The 20,070-nt window shown below is 35.2% G+C and overlaps 3 protein-coding genes across 4 annotated transcripts; 1 reads left to right on the top strand and 2 right to left on the bottom strand.

Moving 5' to 3' along the window:
- Nucleotides 1-114: 114 nt before the first annotated feature.
- On the top strand, nucleotides 115-1,952 carry NDF5 (NDH-dependent cyclic electron flow 5). The gene is made up of 3 exons (XM_011624682.3): nucleotides 115-798; nucleotides 891-1,373; nucleotides 1,580-1,952. The coding sequence occupies exons 1-3, from the start codon at nucleotides 193-195 to the stop codon at nucleotides 1,772-1,774; spliced, it is 1,284 nt and encodes a 427-aa protein (XP_011622984.2). The 5' UTR covers nucleotides 115-192; the 3' UTR covers nucleotides 1,775-1,952.
- A 42-nt stretch (nucleotides 1,953-1,994) lies between these two features.
- Nucleotides 1,995-5,948, bottom strand: LOC18421448 (ARM repeat superfamily protein). Of its 2 annotated transcripts, XM_088861878.1 has the most exons (3): nucleotides 5,734-5,934; nucleotides 3,834-5,041; nucleotides 1,995-2,768 (listed from the first exon to the last, which is right to left on the bottom strand). In XM_088861878.1, exons 2-3 carry the CDS (start codon nucleotides 4,956-4,958, stop codon nucleotides 2,268-2,270), a joined length of 1,626 nt encoding a protein of 541 aa, XP_088718004.1. In that variant the 5' UTR covers nucleotides 4,959-5,041; nucleotides 5,734-5,934; the 3' UTR covers nucleotides 1,995-2,267. The 2 variants fall into 2 exon arrangements, with proteins under 2 accessions (XP_088718004.1, XP_020529229.1); XM_020673570.2 differs by having other exon boundaries at nucleotides 3,834-5,948.
- Nucleotides 5,949-9,348: 3,400 nt separating this feature from the next.
- On the bottom strand, nucleotides 9,349-14,318 carry ING2 (PHD finger protein-like protein). Its single transcript, XM_006826245.4, has 7 exons — nucleotides 14,263-14,318; nucleotides 13,942-14,013; nucleotides 13,671-13,858; nucleotides 10,800-10,863; nucleotides 10,268-10,509; nucleotides 9,839-9,877; nucleotides 9,349-9,714 (listed from the first exon to the last, which is right to left on the bottom strand). The coding sequence occupies exons 1-7, from the start codon at nucleotides 14,306-14,308 to the stop codon at nucleotides 9,610-9,612; spliced, it is 756 nt and encodes a 251-aa protein (XP_006826308.1). The 5' UTR covers nucleotides 14,309-14,318; the 3' UTR covers nucleotides 9,349-9,609.
- Nucleotides 14,319-20,070: the final 5,752 nt, after the last annotated feature.

Raw genomic sequence — 20,070 nt, 5'->3', positions numbered from 1 at the left:
CACACTAGGCTGGCAACGGGCCGGGGCAGATTAAAAAATAAAAATAAAAAGCTGAACTGAGCTGACCCATCGTAGCCCTAACCCTGCCCTCGGGACACACTTTGAGGCCGAGGCCCTAGTCACTAGTCATTGCCCACTAGACAGGGGCGTTTAAGTCTTTTGATCATTTCAAAATGTCCAAAGGATAAGGATATGTATATATGGGTGGCTTCCCTTCCTACTTACCCACTCGCTCACAGTGGACAAAAGACAATGGTCATGGCCAACTCTGCTGCTTTCTCCTCTAATCTCATCTCCAATTTCTTTAAACACCCACCAAAACGCACCCCAATATCACCTCCAGTTTATCAGTTACCCAAGCATCACCAACTTTTTTCTCTTCTCTCTCCAAAAGTAGCAGCAAAACCCAACTTTTACACCACACCAGCACCACCACCACCACCACCACCAGCCCCCATCAATGTAGAGTATTTAGAGAGAGAATTTGGAGGCCATGGTGCTGAGTTCTCTGAGGTAGGGGACAGATGTGTGGTCAGCATCGAATTGGATGATGGGAGCTCAGCAAATCTGGTGCTGCCGAGTGGCCTGATCACATCGTATAAGCCACACATGTGGCATGGGGGCACACAGGAGCTCCTTCACACTGTTGTGACTGAGGGGGTTAGAGAGAGAGAGGAGGTGGTGATAAGTGGCGGGGTCTCTGTGGTTTTGGAGGGAAAGGGTGGTGATGGGATTCCATGGAGAGCTAACAGTTGGGTTCTCCATGATGTCAGAGGAAGCCCCCAAGATGCCATTGAGGTATGCTTGTGTGTGTGTGTGTAGAGAGAGAGAGAGAGATGATTTGAGTCTCGAAAAATACTTACTAACGCAGAAAACCTTGTTGTATACAGGTAGAGCTGAAGATGTACAGTAGAAGGGAAGACATGGCTGAAGTGAAATACATTGTGACTCTCAAAAATGATGCATTATACTCAAATATTACACTATCCAACTTCACATCCTCACCACAAATGCTTACAGGATCCATTATGAGCCATCTCACAGTGAGCACCCCTGATGCTACCTATGCAGTTGGCCTCCAAAACTCAAATTACTGCACCAAACCTCCATTAATCTCAGATTTTAGCATAATTCCTCCTAATAATAATAGTGCTGATAAAGCATCTGAGTTGAGAGAGACATGGAGCAGGATGGTGCGACAAGGATTACCATTTAATTGGGGTGGTAGGAGAGAGAACCAGGAAGATGGTCTAGAGAAAGATGATGTTTCAGAAGAAGATGAAAACGAAGAAGATGACAACTTTAAGCATCTGACTGATAGTATGAGCAAGATTTATACATATGCACCCAGGAGCTTCACACTAATTGACAGGGTAATAACTGCATGGATGTAAAATGAATCAATTATAGCTTTTGTGTGTGTGTGAGTGTGCGTGTGCGTTTGTGTGTGTGAGAGAGAGGGAGGGGCTGGTCAAGCTTTTTGCTTTTGCATTTCCTTGTTTCCCTCTCTATTATTGTTGTTTCTAGCTTTTAAGCTTCTTTCCCAACTAATAATATGTTGTCCTTTTTATTGGAACAGGGGAGAAGGAACTCTGTGGTAGTAGGAAGAACTGGGTTTGATGAGCTTTATGTTTACAGCCCTGGTTCCAACCATGAATGGTATGGAAAGTACGCATATATATGCACTGGTCCATTGGCCATGCTCAAACCAGTGGTCGTGGCTCCCGGTTCAGTGTGGAAGGGTTCTCAATTTCTCCATAACCCAAGCTCGTAGATTAGAAATACACAGATTTTATAACGCAGTTTGTTTGCTTTTCTTCTTAAGAGCTCCAGAGAAATAATATTTTTGTTAAGAAGAAAAGAACTTGCTGCCAATAAGAATATCTTCAGCATTTTCTTGTAAGTTGTAACTGTGATATAATGTAATATCACCTCTAGATTTCAGTAGTGTATAGTGAAATGTTCATTTAGAAACATAACCGGCAACATAGAAGTTAGATCAAGAAAGATCCATATCAGTAGGTCAAAATCTATAGCTCCACACCCAAATGTATAATCCAAAAAGGCCAAAGGGATGAAGGGAAAAAACCAGCATTTTCTGAACGATAAAATTGTCAGGTTCACAACAAAACAACGTGGCAGAGGCTTTGAGCACAGTTGTGAAACAAAAGCAAAAGGCGTTCCAGATCATAACATAGAAAAACTTACGTAACAGAATTGATGCAGCGAAAGAAGAACTTCTTCCAATCTCTATGAGTAACTTGCATTCAGGTTGGAACCAAGTTGTCGTATCCTTCACCACTCTCGATCCAACCGGAAGCCAAGAAGGCCAAAGGAATTATTAACCAAATACCCCCAACCACGCTAAGCATAATCCTCAAAAACTTCCTCTCTTTTGTCCCCGAATTTATCAGTGTTTTCTTTCCTACATCCATTTGAGTTAACGCTCTAACACCTGTACCTTCACAACCATTGTTTGTAGATGCTACAGACTCAGAACCACAAGCTCGCCCATTGGATGCAGGCTCAACTCTATCACTTTGCCAGCTTAGCACACTGGAAATCTCAGAATTCTTTTCTTCTCTCTTATCTGACGGGACTCGTCTTGGAGTCGAGTCTTTCGCATGAAATGATTTATTTCCACATTCTTTTGCTGGGCTTTCTGAGAGTTTGGAATCTGGGGTGTTGGTTTCCTGAAGGAATTTCATAAGCTTCCTTGGAGTCGAGAAAATCTGGATATCGTCGATGGTTAGTTGGGACTGTGGCCTCTGAAATCAAAATATGAAAGCCCATGTTATTGTTTTCTGGAGGATAAATAATTAGTCTGTTTTGTTTTGGATCTTTCAGTTATCAAATAGGATTTGAATCTTGGGCATTGAAGATAGGTCCCTAAGTCCTAACCACAATGGCAAGAGGTCAAATCCATTTTAAGGTATCCCTGATTGTCAGCAAAATTTAATACATGGCTGAAATATCGATAGCCATAAAAAAGGAAAAATATGATGGAAATATGTAATTTCTAGAGAAATAAGTAATGATGTAAAATTTTCATAGGAAGTTTAAAGTATATAAGCTATTCACAATATATATTGAGAAATGTACTCCATTGTACCAATAAATACACATAAATGTAACATACAATTTGAAAGTTGTGACTACGGACAATGGTAAAACTAGTGATATTAAACGCTGCTGGTATAGTCACTTTGTTATTAGTAACATAATATATTATATGCCACAGAGATGTGATATGTGTAAGCTATACGGCCCATCTGTAGATATATTCATGAAAGGGGTAATTCATGAATATGGAACAAAACTGACTTTCTAGGCAGCAGAGAGTAATATAATATATTATATGCAACATAGATGTGATATGTATAAGCTCTAAGGCGCATCTGTAGATATATTCATGAAAGGGGTAATTCGTGAATATGGAAAAATACTGACTTTCTAGGCAGCAGAGTGTTTTGCGGCATTAATTTAAGTGAGCAGGGAAGAGAATGGGGCCTTGCTCATGAATAGCTGGAGCAAACCAAACAATGCTCATTATTGTTCATAAATGGGGAGGGAAGATAATGAGATTATTCATCAAAAACGATACACCCATACTCCCTAGTCCATACTTGGCCTAAGGTTAATGTTGCACTGAATTTTCATCTGTATCATACGATACTAAATAGAATGCATTGTACAAATTGACAAGCTATTCATAAAAATGTGAAAAACATAGAAGCAAACTGAGGGACAATAATATTGCTTAAATCACTACTAAGAAAAACCGAAAGAAAACAAGTATGAAGCATGAAACCTTATGCATAGAGCTTGTATACCTGAGGACTAGGGGTTGAACTTCCTACACCTGACTTGGGGGAGATGGCTGTAAACTCAAAACCTGAGAATTCTTCAGTGTTATCTTCCCCTGTTTCACTAAACCCAACATTTCTTGATTCCTCAAAGTCCCTTTCTGAGAAATTTCTTAATGAACCCATTTCAAACTTCCTCCTTTCAAAAGAAGATGCACTGATGCCATCCTTCAATGAAACATCAACTCCACCTTTGTCACTTTTCCATAACTTTCGACTCACTGATCTGTTGAATACAGAGTTACTAGTAGATTGCACTGATGAAGTAGGGGAATTGTTGAATGAGACAACACATTGAGACTCTGGTGAAGCATATCTTGGTGATCTAATGTTATAATTACCTATAGATGAACCATTGGGAAGGCGCCATAGACTCTTTCTCATGCCATAGTCCTCAGTATCAAAAACATTTGAACCAGTGGTTGAGTTCTCGTGTCCAAACCCATCATGGGCCAGACCTTTACTTACAAGAATCGTCCTTGCAGTTTGAAGTGCTTCATTTATGGCTATCCTCACAAAAGGTAGCTTATCAACCCTACATTTCTCCAAAACTTCAATTGTTCTTGGCAATTCGGAGCAAAAGCTCTCCGAATCTATGCTTTTCAACAATAAATTCATCATCTGAACAACATTGAGTTGTTTCTGAGATGCCCCATCTGCAACCCCATTTCTCATAATTTCGACCCCAGACCTCATTAGAGACCGAGCATATGGTTGAAGAATCAAGCTATTATGCTTACATAGAGCAATAACCAGACCCATATGTGGACTAGTTTGTGTGCTTTTATCTTCTAATGCACTTGTTACTCTCAAACAAATGTCATTAACAACCTCATCATGAGCAAATTTCCAGTTATCAGATTCTACAAGGGCCTTTAGACAGAGAGCTGCCCCTGATGTTAGGCTCTCGGGAAAACCCATCAAAGCCTCAGATAAAGGCCTAGAGAGAGAAAGTATTATCTTCAGTTTTTCTTCATCTGGTGTTGTGGGGTCGATGGCATATCGAGCAATTGCAGGCACGACTTTAGAGCATGCCTGGTGAAGGGGGAAAGAGCCTGCACTAGAGGTCAAGGTTTTGAGAATGGTGGACATGATGTTGTGGATTTGGGGCACGATTTTGCGGCCATGAGCTCGAGCTAAAACTTCGTAGAGAGATATCGTGTGCTCACCTGAAGCTGCCTTAGATTCATTAGACTCAGAAACTTGGGCAAGAAAAGAAGGAATTGTTTTGGAGTCAAGCTCCTTGACATAGGATTTAAGGGTTTTCATAGCAGATCTTCTTGTATCCGCATCTTTGTCAAGGTTTTGCAGCTCTTTTTGCAAGAGAGGACTGATATTTTTACCCATGGAGCACTGTTAAATTTTTTAGGTTTTTGAAACAATACCCCAACACTTGGACTGAATAAGATCACAAGCTGAAGCACATGAGATGGAAGATCTTCTTCAGGTTTGAGTGGATCAAAAGAAGAAAAAGCAAATTGAAGGAGTATTTTTGTAATGAAATGATGAGTAATAGAGGTGGGGGGAGGAGTTTTAATGGTAAACACTCAAGAATTAAGATACAAGAGTGGACCTGATATTGATTTTCTTTACCATAGTCAAGAAGAAATCAGCAAAAATTACAGATGGGTATTCCGTGATTAAGACATCATAATCAATAAGAAGTGAGAAAAGATTTTATATGGGTTTTCTCAGGGTAAGAAAGGAGAGAGAAGATAGAGAATATCAAACTCAGGACTGTAATACACTCAGAGGTATCTAATGTGTTTTTGCTTTACAGTCAACAAAAATAACTAACAATCTATGAAGATTGATATACTTAAAAATCAAGGAGGAAAATGCAGTGTAAAGTGTAAACAAAACTCACCAGCTAGAAACACAGTCAAAGAGAAACATGGTTAAAGTGATGATCTTGATTCTTCAAAATCAAATACATAAATGTAGTGCAAATAAAGCTCGCCAGGAAAAACCAAGAAAGAAGGTGGATTCATAGAGAGAGAAAGATAAATGTGGATTCATGGAGAGAGAAAGACCTCCCCGTGTTGTGCGGTTCAAAATTCAAACTCTTGCTGGATTTTAAGCGCCTTTTTAGATTTTGAATACGCCCGTCTTTCTTTCCTCTTGGATCCCCTAAAAGAAATGACTACAAAGCCCCCCGTCTATCTGAAAAATGACAAGCACTCCTGTACGCCACATTATTATTATTTTATTTTATTTGAAAAAGAGAAGTACACAACGAACCCAACCATTTAGGAAAATTATGGAACGTAACTATTTACCTTTAGTACAAAGTGGTCGCATTAATCTTGATCATTGGATGTAAAATTGGGCGGTTGCAATTATTCTATTGATCAAGCTCAAACTTCAAAACAAAACAAAAAAATTCTCAAACTTTGTAACACATCCAAGCTATCAAAGTTAACATCAAATGGTTGTAACTTGTAAGTAATTGTGACCACCTTTCTATCAAAAGTAAATAGTTTCATTGTATACAATCTCAACCATTTATCTTTTGTATAAGGTGATCACAATTAATCTTGTTATTTTGATGTGAAATTGGGTGGTTACATTTATTTCATTGACCGAGCACAAAGTTCAAAAAAAAAATTTTGAACTTTGTAACACACTCAGACTATCAAATTTTACATCTGGGTTATAAGCAATTGTGATTTCCTTGTACAATAGGTAAATGATCTTACTGTATATAATCTTAAAAAATAATAATATTTTTGATAAGGTTGCAATACTATGAAAATAAGTAAAGTGTACCTCAAAACTCACTTAAAATTATAGTTATGACATCGGAAACCCTTCAACTCGATAATAGGACTTCAAGCCCTAAAAGTAATGTGCATTATAATGCATTGTCTAAACGGTCTATTTCGTCCTAAAAATAAGTGCTCAACGATTTGCATGAATTGTACTATTTTTATAGCGTCATATTTTATAGTCTGGAAATTGATTTTAGAGTAGAGCGATCAAAGAGATTTTTGATACCCATAACACATTATGGGTTAGGCCTCATAGATACCACATCCTCTCTTCTTTCTTTTTTTCTTTTTTTCCTACTGTGGCCTTCTCTATGTTTTAATTTTTCAATAATGAAATATGATACTTTCTTTTTAAATGTTATTTGTTGTTTTAGTGTTGGATCGTCAAATGAACAAAGTACTTTTAAGTCCAGATCTACAAGTGGACAATTTTAGAAAGGTAACGCGTTATTAATATGACATTTAACATGTTATTATGGTTATAGCTTAAAAGGAAGTTTCTTATTCTAAGCCCACAAATTATCAAATTACCTGTTTGAGATTAACTATTTAACATTGTATTGTTTTAGTTATTTTCAAAATCCCACCATTGATTATGAGTTGGAAGAGTGTCAAGTGTAAAATACTAAATATTGCATCTCTTGTGGTTATTTTAATGTTACTGTTGGTTTACAAGCAGATGATCCAAACAAAATATATATGGTCCAAAGATTCTAAGGTCCAGCAGGATCATCTCCTGTTCAATCCCTTGTGAAAAATCCAATACACGATTATTTTTTGGACTTGAGATTATGGAGGATGTAAAAATGGGCAGTGATTTTATACAACGGTTGTACTATAGTATAATGCAATAGCCTTTAAAAATCATGGTAGGCCCATTTGTTTGATACAAATTCTGAAATATACACTCTTTTTATTCTAATGAACATTCACAAAAAAGAAAAAATTGAAAACATAACTTGGAAAGTCTTTTTTCAGTCAAATTAACATAAGCCGTCAGATGCTTAGATCTAAGCCTTAGAAGGATTTTTTTCTTTTCCAATTCTTTTAGTTAGCTTTATTATCATTAGATGAACAATGTTAAAAAGAAAAAAAAAATGATTTTGAGTTTGTTAAGGCTAAGATATTGAAATTCACCAAATGAATGGTGTAAATTCGTTGTTGGAGGGGACTCATTTTGACCATATCTTCTTCATCGATTTAATATTTTTGAATTTTCATTTAGAGATGAGCACATTTAAAAGTGAAAATAAAATAATCTTGATTTAACATAAATTTCCATCTAAAATTTCCACCAATACGTTCCTTTAGAAAGAGTGCAATTATTCTCCAAAAAATGATCAATCAAACTGACCATATATCTCAACATAATAGTTAGAGTTAGAGAAAGAGTATCTCAATAAATTTTATTTTATTTTTTTCCCTCTAAACACAAAGTATTATAATAAAAGAGCAAGAGAGAAATTCAGTGACACTAAAGATTTAGCAGTAGAGTTAGAGAAAGAGTATCTCAATAAATTTTATTTTATTTTTTCCCTCTAAACACAACGTATTATAATAAAAGAGCAAAAGAGCAAGAGAGAAATTCAGTGACACTAAAGATTTAGCAGCTAGAAATTCAAAATGAGCTTCAAATATTTTGGTTTACTTAAGCATTTGTTGCTTTCTTTCCGCATCCATACGTAAGTTTGATTAATTTCATATTTATACTTTTTTAAAAAAAATTATTAATGTATACAACATAATAATTTCGATGGGCCAATTTAACACTTTTTGATTCTCTTACTTTGGGTTGCATTCTTGTAGTTTGTTGTTGTATTGTTCATCCATCATATATTTTGTGTCGTGACACCAAGCATTATTTATTGAAAATTTAGATAAAATTTTGTAAGTACAACTAGATAATATTAGCTAAGAACATAAAAATTATAGTCAATCGTCGTGTATCCATACAATAATGGCAGCTTATAATCTTATATTGTGTATCCTTACTTATCCAATTTTTTTACTCCAATTCTTTGAGCCAAATACGAAACATTCACAATTATCTGACTTGACTAATTTTAAGCAATTCGTATTTTTTATTCGATTTATTGCCTCCGAATTTTTTTTCGGATTTTTTTTGCCTCCCAACCCTCTCCAAATGCATTGTTGACTTGGATCCATGATTTTGAAACAAAAAAATAGTACAAATGTGATGATCTGGAAAAGAGTAAAAATGAACCATCCAAAATAAATTAGGAATTGTGCTTGGGCTTGAATGGTCAGCGCCTGACATTAACAATGCTATATCTCAAGTTCGACCCTTACCACTGATCTACCCCACACTTCCTCCTCCCCCAACCCAAAAAAAATATTTTGAATGTTCAATATGGATCAAGAACGTTACCGATAAAAGTAATCTCTCACACGTAAAGGGTATTAAAAATCGTTTAAGAGAGGAAATGTATTCAACGAGTACAGTGAAAGTCCTGTGGGAAACTTCACACCATCCCAGCCATCAGATGGCAAGAAGGAATGGCTGCAGTGATGCGAAGTTTAAATGTAGGAAAATTCATTGCATTTATGCATACAAACACCTTTTGAAATGGGTCTCAAAAGCAATGGTGGTTCCATTCATTTTCATAACCACAGACAAATTTTCTAGATTTTTTTATCTCGTCACCACCAGTCTGAAGCTCAAAGCAAAACCATGAATAATGCGTAGCCGGTTGCGAACACAAAATACATTAAGATACATGAAAATGAACATCAATGATTCAAAGACTTCGTTTTTTTATCTGACGACTGATACAAAATGTAAAATACGTTAGTGGAGATTTAAAATTCGTATCTGCAGACTAGATAACCAATTAGTTGCTTCAAAGCCTTTTAGCAACCCATGCATGCATCAATAATAAGAAGTTAACAAACTAATATTTTATTCCTACCTCCCATGCTTAGTTCCTACGACTAAAAGAATTCCCCTGGTGTCATGAGTACGAGAGTCTACAGGTTGGGCAGTACCACTTTCCTTTGAATCGCGTCTCTGAGGTAAGGCCAACACAAGAGTAATGGAACCATTCCCCGCCCTCACACTGCCAAAACATGGTTTTCTTATAAACAAATTACACAAAGGAATAGAAAAAGATACAAGGAAGCACAGGACGATAAGGCACAAGATAGGGGAATTAAGATGCAGCACTGAACAAAATAACTTACATTCTCATTGTCACAAGCAATCATGTCACCAAATGATACCTGAAAACAGAAACATGAGAAACAGAGCCTTTGAAATGCAAAGCACACCTATGATGTGCAGACACACACACGCACACACAACGCGTGCACACACACACAGACTTGGGGTATCAGTACAATTCCTGGCCAAAAAATTAAATATCTAAAAATAAACATAGGAACAAAAGTTTACATATGCCTTGAGGAAATACAAGATAGGTACATCTCTTTAAATACAAGGGCTACAGGAATGTACAACAAAAGAAAACCATAGTCGCTTTTATATATTTACCTACCTGGATATGCATACATAAACAAAGTATTGTGCATATGCTTATATACTCTTATGGTGTTACATGTGCATGCAAATAGCCGAACAAGAAGGCAGTCATAAGAACTCAACAGAAGTACCTGATGACAAACACAATATGTGGGCTCATTTGGATCAATTTGTTGGTCCATATCAACAGGTGCAGGAACATTTTTCTTGTGGCTACCTGGAGGAGGCATGAGCTCGAAATCCCTGTCGCGCTCCCTGTCCCAATCTCTGTCATGTCTCTTTGATTGAGGTGTGTTGATGTATGTTTTTCGCTTTTCATCCTTGATTGCTACAGTAGGAAGGATCGCTGGCTCGTCTAAAGGTATCTTTCCTTCTAGACATTACCGAAAGAAGAATAACAAATTCAGAACTTCCGGCGATAAGCTTCTTCAACATAGATAAATAAATAAAATATGAAAATATTTATACAATTTAAACATCCTCTCCATCCCACAATAACAAAAGAATAAATCATGATTCTTGCTAAGTCATTTGTCATTTGCGTAAAACATATCTTGCAACCTATACAGTCCAGTTGACTGCTCATTAATAGTCAACACAACGATATGGTAAACTTACACATCCTAGACTAGAGGATGAAATGCTTTGCTAAGAGGGGAATACCTTGCTTTAGATCTTCTGCAAAATTGGTTAGGTCTTCATCAAGACGTTTGACATGGCTATCTATCTGCAAGAGTTACAGATTTTAGTTTTCAGTAGCAGTGGGGCTTCACATTTGGCTTAGCAACATAAGCTGGAGAGAACACGGCTTCCTTGTAAACAATGAATGGAAGCTTTCCACATTTTAAGATAACTCATTTTGGTATCAGAAAAAGCATACTGATTTATTCGGAAGCCATTGTACCTCTCCTAAGTCAATTGAATTTGTGGTTGTAACCAGTTGTTCAAGCTACATGTCCTAACGCAAGGAGGCGGACACCCTAGCCATCAGAAGTTGTGACGATTTCACGAACTTATGAGGATTTCCTGATAAGCTCTTATCAGTTGTTTGGCTCCAGGTTCGGAAAAAACAAGTTTTTGTCCAAAAGGCAGGTTTAGGAGAAACCTACTCTTGGCAGTGTTTCACTAAGCCCCTAAATTGGGGTTTCCGAAACCTGGATTTTGAGTGAGAAAAAGGTACCAAACACATTTTCACGAAGGAAAACTGAATTTTATAAAACAGGGTAAAGAAACCCAAGATCCAATGGGCTCTTAAAGAGTAAAAATCATGTTGAGTACATGGAAAGTATACCATGATCCACGTGACCACCTGAAATAGGGTTATTAGGTTCATCAAAATCCAATCAATAGGTTGGATGGATGGGGATGTACTGCGAGTGGGTCATACAATTAAAAGTACTTTTCAATTACTATATGTGGTTCTCTCAATATAACACGGACATATACAGAACATGAAAGAAGAGCTTTTCTGCTGCTTCTTCAGTACTTGGAATACAAATACATGAAGTTTTATCTCACTAATATAAGTTTCTAGATTGCCATGTTATGTAAGGAGAGGACGTTCCAAGTGAAAGAAATAAAGGTATTAAATGGGATATATTATTCATAAGTTAAAGTTTGAACTATTACCTTATCGAATCAGCTTAGATAATCATAATCAAACAAGTAACATGGTGTTGGAGGGAGAAAAGTTAGTAAAAGATGTATTTTTCTCCGATTTTACATACACAAAAAAAATTTGATTAAAGAATAATAAAAGGACACAGATTTTATGGCCAAGATTGAACAATGCCAGCATATTTGGACAAAGCGCATCTAGGCACACTTTGACTCTTTTATGCATATTTATTGTTTTATTATTTTTATTTGGTGAACCCAAATCAGTAGCACACGAGTGCAAATTTTGAGGTCCAATAGACTCATAAAAATAAAAAACAAAACGTACTAACATGCAGCATCAGTCGTCTAGATTGCTAAATTCAATCTGGGTCATCTGGCATATACTATTCCATAGGCCAGGCGGCCTATATTATCTTCTTTCAAAATGAAAAAAAAATAAATAAAAAGTCTTGCAATCCTACAAAGTTTTGATGTAGAAATAGCATCTAACCTTGTTCGGTTTGATGTATAACTGTGTTAGTTTTTTTTTAAAAAAGGAAATTAACATATGAAATCCTTTTTATTGTTTATAATTAAATTTTTTTTAGAATTAAAAAGAAATCCCCATTTTTTTAAACATTTTACGTGCACGTCCCTTTTTCGGTCATTTTTAACTTTTTTCCAAAATAACCCCATTCCGGTATTTTATTATTGTCTAGCACTTCTAGTACTGGACCGACCTTTACCGGCCATTTTACCCCAATCCGGTCCAATACTTAAAGTAGCAGACTGCCTTTTTTCATCATTTAAGTACTGGACTGGCTTCTAAAAAATGAATAGCAAATAGTTGAGCCAGTACTTCTAGTACCGGACAATACTCCTTTCGTTTTTATCATTCGAGCTAGCGGGTACTTCAAGTACCACATCAACTTCGGGAAAAATAGCAAACATAGAGGACTTGGTCTGGTACTTTAAACATCGGACCGGAGTGTTGTAAGAAAAGTCTTACATGTCGTACTTGAAGTACCAAAAGGGTTAATTTGGGCAAAAATAAAATGGAAAAGTTTTCACAGGGTTACAGCCCTAATATAAGGGATGAAAAGTATATAATGAGACCATTTAATTTTTGCTATCACAATTAATCTTGACCATTGGATGTGAAATCGGGTGGCTGAATTTATTTTATTGACTAAGCTCAAAGTTCAAAAGAAATTTTTTCGAAATCTGTGACACACCTAAGCTACCAGATTTCACATTGTAATAATTGTGACCTCCTTGTACAAAACGTAAATGGTCTCATTGTATACAATCCCAATAAGTAAAGCCTCATCTCAAATCTCACTGAAAAATGCATTTTTGGAGTCAAAAGATCTTCACATAGATCATCTTAGCCTTGACGATTGTGGTTGTTAAAATTTCAAGCCATAAACATAATGTATATCATAGCACATCATCGAGACCATCCATTTCGTTTAAAAATAAGTATTTAGGGAGCTATAAGATCTGCGTCATTTTTTTGTTCAAATTTCATAGTCGGTATTGGAAAATAATTTATACTTTTGGATGAGAATTTGAGGTGAGGCTTTACTTTATTTTCCATAAATTTTAGGCCCGGTAAAAATTGCATCCAAAATTCCAAATAATACAAAGGAATCCTTACTTGTGCATAATTCAGGTTACTTTTTATTATGAAAAGGAAAAAGGCAGGCACGTTAGTTTGACTTTTAATTTTTCAAGGGGAAAAAGAAACTTGTTCGAGAACAATCCAGGTATTAGAGAAAAGTCTGTTGGGCATTTCAGTCCAGCAGAAATAATGATCACCAACCGGGGTAATTTAGATATTCCCGCAACATACAGGTTCAGAAAACTACCCACAAGTGACGGCCTATTTCAGATATTTCAGAAAGTAAACCAGGGTATTTTGGGAATACTAACCAGATCGTAGGCTTGCTGGGCGAGCAAAACCTTCTCCGTACACAGGCTCAAGGCATTGTCTTGGCTCATCTCGATGTCCTTTCTTAACTTTTCCATACCCTCATCTTCTTCCGAATTCCCTTTCTTGGACCCATTTCCACTCATGCTCAAGAAATACTTGGTCTGATCACGAGTTTGATTGATTATGGCTAAAAATAAAAAACCAGTCAAGAAACAAGATCAAACCCTAACCCTAGATCCGGAAAAAATGGAAACAGACAGACTCGATTACCTTGAGATCTTTCATCGAGCTCTCTCATGGTGGAAAGCAGCCTCTGGAGCTCCGCTGGTAACGTGCTCGAATCTGCAAATTCAACGAAAATTAGGGTTAGGGTTTTCGTAAAGAAGCACTAGATCGTTCGAAAGGATTGGACTGTCTGAATAAAGGTTAGGGCTTCTCATCACTCCAGAAATTTAGGTTGTTGCAAGAATATACAGAATAAGGAGTTAGATTTTGTGTGAGTGGCGGCAGCGTTTAGGGTTCAGGGTTAGGGTTTTATTCACCATGGAAACGGCAAGTTAGTTTTTATCAGAGATTAGGGTTAGGGTTTACATTCGAGATAGTCATCAACGAAGACTCCTGTTCTAGCAATCGCCATTGTTGAGGTCGGGAATTGCAGTAATGGAGGGGGACGATTTATTTTAGGGCAGTCTCTGAAACACCCCGGTTTTGATATGAAATATCGATATTGGTCTTCCTCGAAGGTGAAAGCCGTGACTTATTGGGAAAAGTCCAAATCTAAGTTACGTAGGGGAATTTTTTATGGTTTGGATAATGTTGTTAACTCGTTGAATAATTAATTGTCACATTTTTTTCTTTTTTCGCGGAACGTGTAATTAATGTTTTCAAATTTTCCCTATGTTTAATTTTGACATAAAATCATCTCAAGCCCCAACTTACTCATATTTTGAGTGACCACACCCCTTTACATCTCTTCCATCACCCTCTTGTTAGTTCTAACCACCTCTTTCTCTCTCTCTCTAAAATAATAATAAAATTTACTATTCAGGTCCAATCTCTCTCTCTAAAAATTAATAAAAATACATATTATTGAGGTCCAATAAGAATAATCCGTTGGGCAAAAAACCTAGTGGGTTTTTTTTTTTTTGGGGATGGTTTGTGTAAGTTAATCTTAAATAATCAAAATAAGGTGCATCTCCAAGCTCTGATGAAAAGATGTAAATTTGATGGGGAAATTAATTGGATAGCTTGAAAATCTATTTTAATATCTAATTATGAAATTTAAAACTCTAGATATGATATTGATCGAAGAAACACTTCAAAAACTTGAAAATAGATGGTCCAGATAATGTGATGCGCTATTTTGTAAGACTTCGAATCTTTTCTTTTTTTTCTGCATCCATATATCTCAATATTGAGATGATCAAACAGGGAGCTTTCCAATGTCAGAATACTCTTTTTCAATAGATTTTTGGATGCGTCATACTTCTATGATATAAGGTTGACATCTTATATAACTTTTTTTCTTTTTTATATATATATAAAATTTTAGACTATATTGAAAAATCCCTAAATGATTATTTTCAAATGACTGCTTGAACTTTTCAAACGGCTTTTAGTTACAAGCGTAAATGTAGCGTTGAAGCAGGTCCTTTTGTTCTACTTTGCTTGATTTTATTCAACAACTTCATAGGACAAATAATTACTTAATTATGTTGATGTAGACATATAATAGGGGCTATCATTTGGAGTGACGGTAAAAGGCTCGAGTAGCCAGCGCAAGCCACTTTATGTATAAACCAAAGTTAGGATCGTTTCTAGCACACCCGAGACCAGCACCGGGTTAGAACTTTATTTATTTTATTTATTTATTAATGTACAGATAAAATCTGTTAAAGATGTGGGCTCTCTAAAGTTGGCCTGACTTTATTTAAGCCATTACAAGATCGGCTACCAGTAAAAGAACAAGATGGGGCTTATATCATGACAACATCGTGAGTAAATTGGTAGAAAACAACTAAAATGAAAGAAAGATTAATGTGATCATGTCGATGAATATTTTATTTTATTTTTTTCTTCTTTTTATCTATTTTCTTCTTCTTTTTATCTATTTTCTTCTTTTTTTTCTTTTAGCAAAGATCATTTATAAGTAGATCTTATTACAATAACTCTTGCTTTAAAGAAAATAAAACTAACAAATTAGGATCTTTAAAAACCTTGATGCCAGTAAACTAATTTTCTTTAAACAAATAAAATATCCACAATTCTTATGTTTGATAATATAAACACGATATAATTAAATATGATAAGAAACAAAAAGAGAGTGAACCAATTAAGTCTTGCTCAAGTCCCATTAGCTTGATCTGATGAGAGATAAGAGATAGATCAAAGAGAGAGGGAGAGATCTATTAGCAAGGGGATCATCTCCTTTGCTACCCAAAAATCAAACCACCACAAGCTATTTGCTACTAAAAAATCAAACCACTACAAGCTAACTTTAGCTTCGGCGCGCCATCTAGAAACAACGAGTGAAAGATAATTTGGGCATACCCTCTTAGAAAAAATTGAGAGAGAAAGAAGATAAAACGTAGAAAAACTTGAGAGAGAAAGAAGATCAAACTTGGGGTGTGCCTCTCCTTTGGTAATCAAGAGAGATAACTACATTTGGGTAAGGAGAGAGAGATAATTCTTAAAGAGATATGAGATAATATGTATGTCATTTTATGAAGGGAGAGACTTTCTTTTATATACTCTCTGTGTCTTGGGGTTTGCCTCAATTCATAGGGTTAAATCTTGACCGTCGATCTAAGGAGACTTGTGGGGTGAGAGATTTGAGTCATTCATCTGTTTGATTCATCAAGATTCGTAGATATGAGCTAGAGCATTATCATCATTTTCTTAGATCTATTTCCATCAAATCTTCAAATAGAGAAAGTATATATCTTATTTTCTATTTTAGTATATCCAGTCTTTATTTATTAGATCAAGCAATCTTACTTCAAAGATTTATTAAATATTTCAAATATTCAATCTTATGATGTAAGTTGGCTATCCCCAAACGATAAGCCAACAAGGGATAAACATTATTCCTAAGAAGAACACATGAATGGGTGGGGCGTGCCATCCTTTTGGTGGCCACGTGTGGCCCCACCTAATCCACATGCTTTTTAAATTTTGAGCTCTATATTTTATGGAGGTCTGATATATTTTTAAAAAATATTTTATTTCATATTTAGAATTTTTAAATCTATTATTTTATTTAAAACATTGAAAAATTATTTTCTCTTAATTTATAAATCCAAATGACAAAAATAAAATATCAGAAGATTCATAAAATTTCAAATAAATATTCTAAAAAAACATATATCATAAAATTAATTAAAACTAATTAATTTTTTTATGAGAATCGGATCCGTTAGATCTAAAAATTTATCAATATACGGGAGCACTCCACCTTCAACTGCGAACCACAATCCACCTAGCTTTATCAAACTGACCCAGCAGTTCCCATGACCCACAGTCCATTGCAGGGACTCATGATTGGACCACCAAAGTAGCCAATAGACTAAATGACACAAACTCAGTTTATTGATTTCAGGTTCTCCCCTAGAGACAAAAAATCATGATCCTTCAGACCATGATGCAACCATGACTTTATGGTGCATAGGGGTAATCTCTCGCACATGTACACACTTCACCCTCGTTGGTGAATATTAAAATGACTATCTATATATATGTCATGTGATGATATAACTATGAGGTTTTAGCCCTGTCTCTAAAGGTTATTCATCACACGTAAGGGCCGCACAGTCCCTTGGCTCTCATAAGTGCATACTCCGACCTCATCAATGGCTAAACCCTTCTTGATAGATCCATATGCCCAGGTATCTTGGGTTTTTCAAAACTCGGCTAGCCTAGTACGTCGAGCCTAATCCGAGGGCAAATCGTATTTGGCTAGTATGGTCTACAAGAGGACCACACTCCCACTGAGTTTATGTTTCACTATATAAAATGGTTATACAAGCTCTTATAAGGCCTTTAAATGCCACATAAACCTAACAATATGTACAGCTAGTTTAAAAAGTGTCATCGGTCAACCCAATCTTGAAGCCAGTGTTTAAATACCCAGATTGGTCTAGTAAACTGATGTTTTGGACTATCCATTGAGAGAATAAACCAATGAAAAATAAAATAAAAATTTGAAAAAAAAAAAAAAATTTGTGGGAACTGAGCAAATCCACTGGGCTGGATGGCTTGATTCCTTAACAAAACTGGTTGATTTGCAGTTTCAATTGTGGAAAAAAACTACCCAACAATTCCCTATGCAGATCGGTCAAGTCGATCCAAATTGGCATTTAGTTCAAACATTGCTTGAAACTATGAGGTGAAATGGTAATTAAATAAAAAAAAATTCAAGCAATTAACAAAAGCAAAAAGAAAAAGTTTATATAAGGTTGCAACTTAAACATGTAGAATTAATATGCACCTAAAAAATCCAATGAATATATATATATATATATATATATATATATATATATATATATATATATATATATATATATATAAAATAGTGGATTCTGTCAGCCCATAGGTTGATTGCTACAATGTTAGCCAACGGCCCAGATTCAATATTGGCTGATCTGATGGTTACAATATCATTTCGTATTTGAGTTTTCATTTTTTTTTACAAATCCAAATCACTTGAAATTTTAGACTTTAATTCTTGTCATCAAGGCGCACCTAATAAAAATATAAAAAAATAATTCGTAAAATATCAATTAACTAAAATGCCCCCGAAATATTTCAAAGGTATTTTGGTCAACTTATATTTTACGAATTATTTTTTATATATTTTTATTAGATTCTTATATTTTTGAAGAATAAACGCTTCAAATTTCAAGTGATTTGAATTTGTAAAAAAAAAAATGAAAAATTCAAACATGAAATGAGGTCATGACTGTCAGATCGGCTCAGATTTAATCTGGGCCATTGGCTGACACTGTAGCTATTAGCCCGTGGGCTGACATGATCTATATATATATATATATATATATATGTATGGAAAAGGACCTTGTGAGACCCTCCCACACCCATGTGTGTAGGACCCCAAAGGATCACCATTAGAGATCTGTACCAAATTTAATGGTGATCATTTGGGTTTCTACACACATAAGTGTGGGAGGGTCTCATAGGACCATTACTCACACACACACACACATATATATATCTATACGATTTTGAACCCCGAAAATAGTACATCTTTCAATAAATTATCTGAACCGTCAATTTTCAAGATTTCCATATATTTACATATTTAATTGGTTTTAGCCAAATTTTGGAGTTTAAAATTTTATAATTAGTTATAAAAATGGATTCTTAGACCATCTTAATAATTTTTGACACCAAAATTACATCTTAGTTAAAATTTGAAGGTGCGCCTTAATTTGATTTCTTAAAGTCACAACCTTATGCAAACCACACCCAAAGTAAAAATTGTTTGACGAAATAGGTTCAATGTTATATGGAAAAAGTTTATATAAGGTTGCAACCTTAAAATGTAGAACTACGAATGCACTTCAAAAATTCATCAGAAAAGGTTGTTTTAATGTTGAAAAACCCTCTAATTGAGCATATTGACATCGAGATGTATGATTATGAAAGAAAAATAGATTTTGAGTCCCATAAGTAGTGCATCTTACATCACATTATTTAGACCGTCCTTTTCAAAATTGTCATATGTTTTTAGACCTACCTGATTTTAATTATTCTTTTGAGTTTAAAATTTTATAATTAGATATGAAAATAGATTTTAAGATAATCCTAATAATATTTTGCATCAAATTTATATGTTATGATCAAAGTTGAAGGCGCGCCTTAATTGGATCGTTTAAGATTACAACCTTATAAAAACCACACCCATGTTATATTATATAGACATATATACGTATATTAGGATTTAATACAAATACGAGTGTCAAACACATTGGCCTTTCAGACACATTCGTATACTAATTGAGGAAATGAGACTGGGATTTTGAGTAGCATTAAGTACTTTGTATTATGAGATGTCCTGTAAAGTTTCAAACACAAATGTTGTGTCCTTTTAAGTATCGGCAAGACGCAAAAGCCACATCCAAGTGTGTCCTTGATGCACAAATCCAATCAACTTTTGGGTTGTTAAAGCCACGAGCACTGCATTATTTTGGCCATAAATCCAAGGGTCTTCCTAGAGAAAACTGCTTGTGCCAACTTTAAATAATTAAAGGCATACATCTAAACTGTGTCGGTAGATGAAGTTTTGTGTCAAAGAGTCATGCTGTTTATTAAAAAATATATTTTTATCTTTAATTATAAAATTTAAAGCTCTAAATATGATGTAGATTGAGCGAATTTGTAAAC

Source organism: Amborella trichopoda, chromosome 3 (assembly GCF_054954075.1).
Source record: "Amborella trichopoda isolate Santa Cruz 75 chromosome 3, AtrichopodaSantaCruz75HAP2 v2.0, whole genome shotgun sequence".
Taxonomy (NCBI): Eukaryota; Viridiplantae; Streptophyta; class Magnoliopsida; order Amborellales; family Amborellaceae; genus Amborella; species Amborella trichopoda.
Note: the sequence above shows the minus strand (reverse complement) of the source record. Positions and strands in the feature narration are given on the sequence as shown.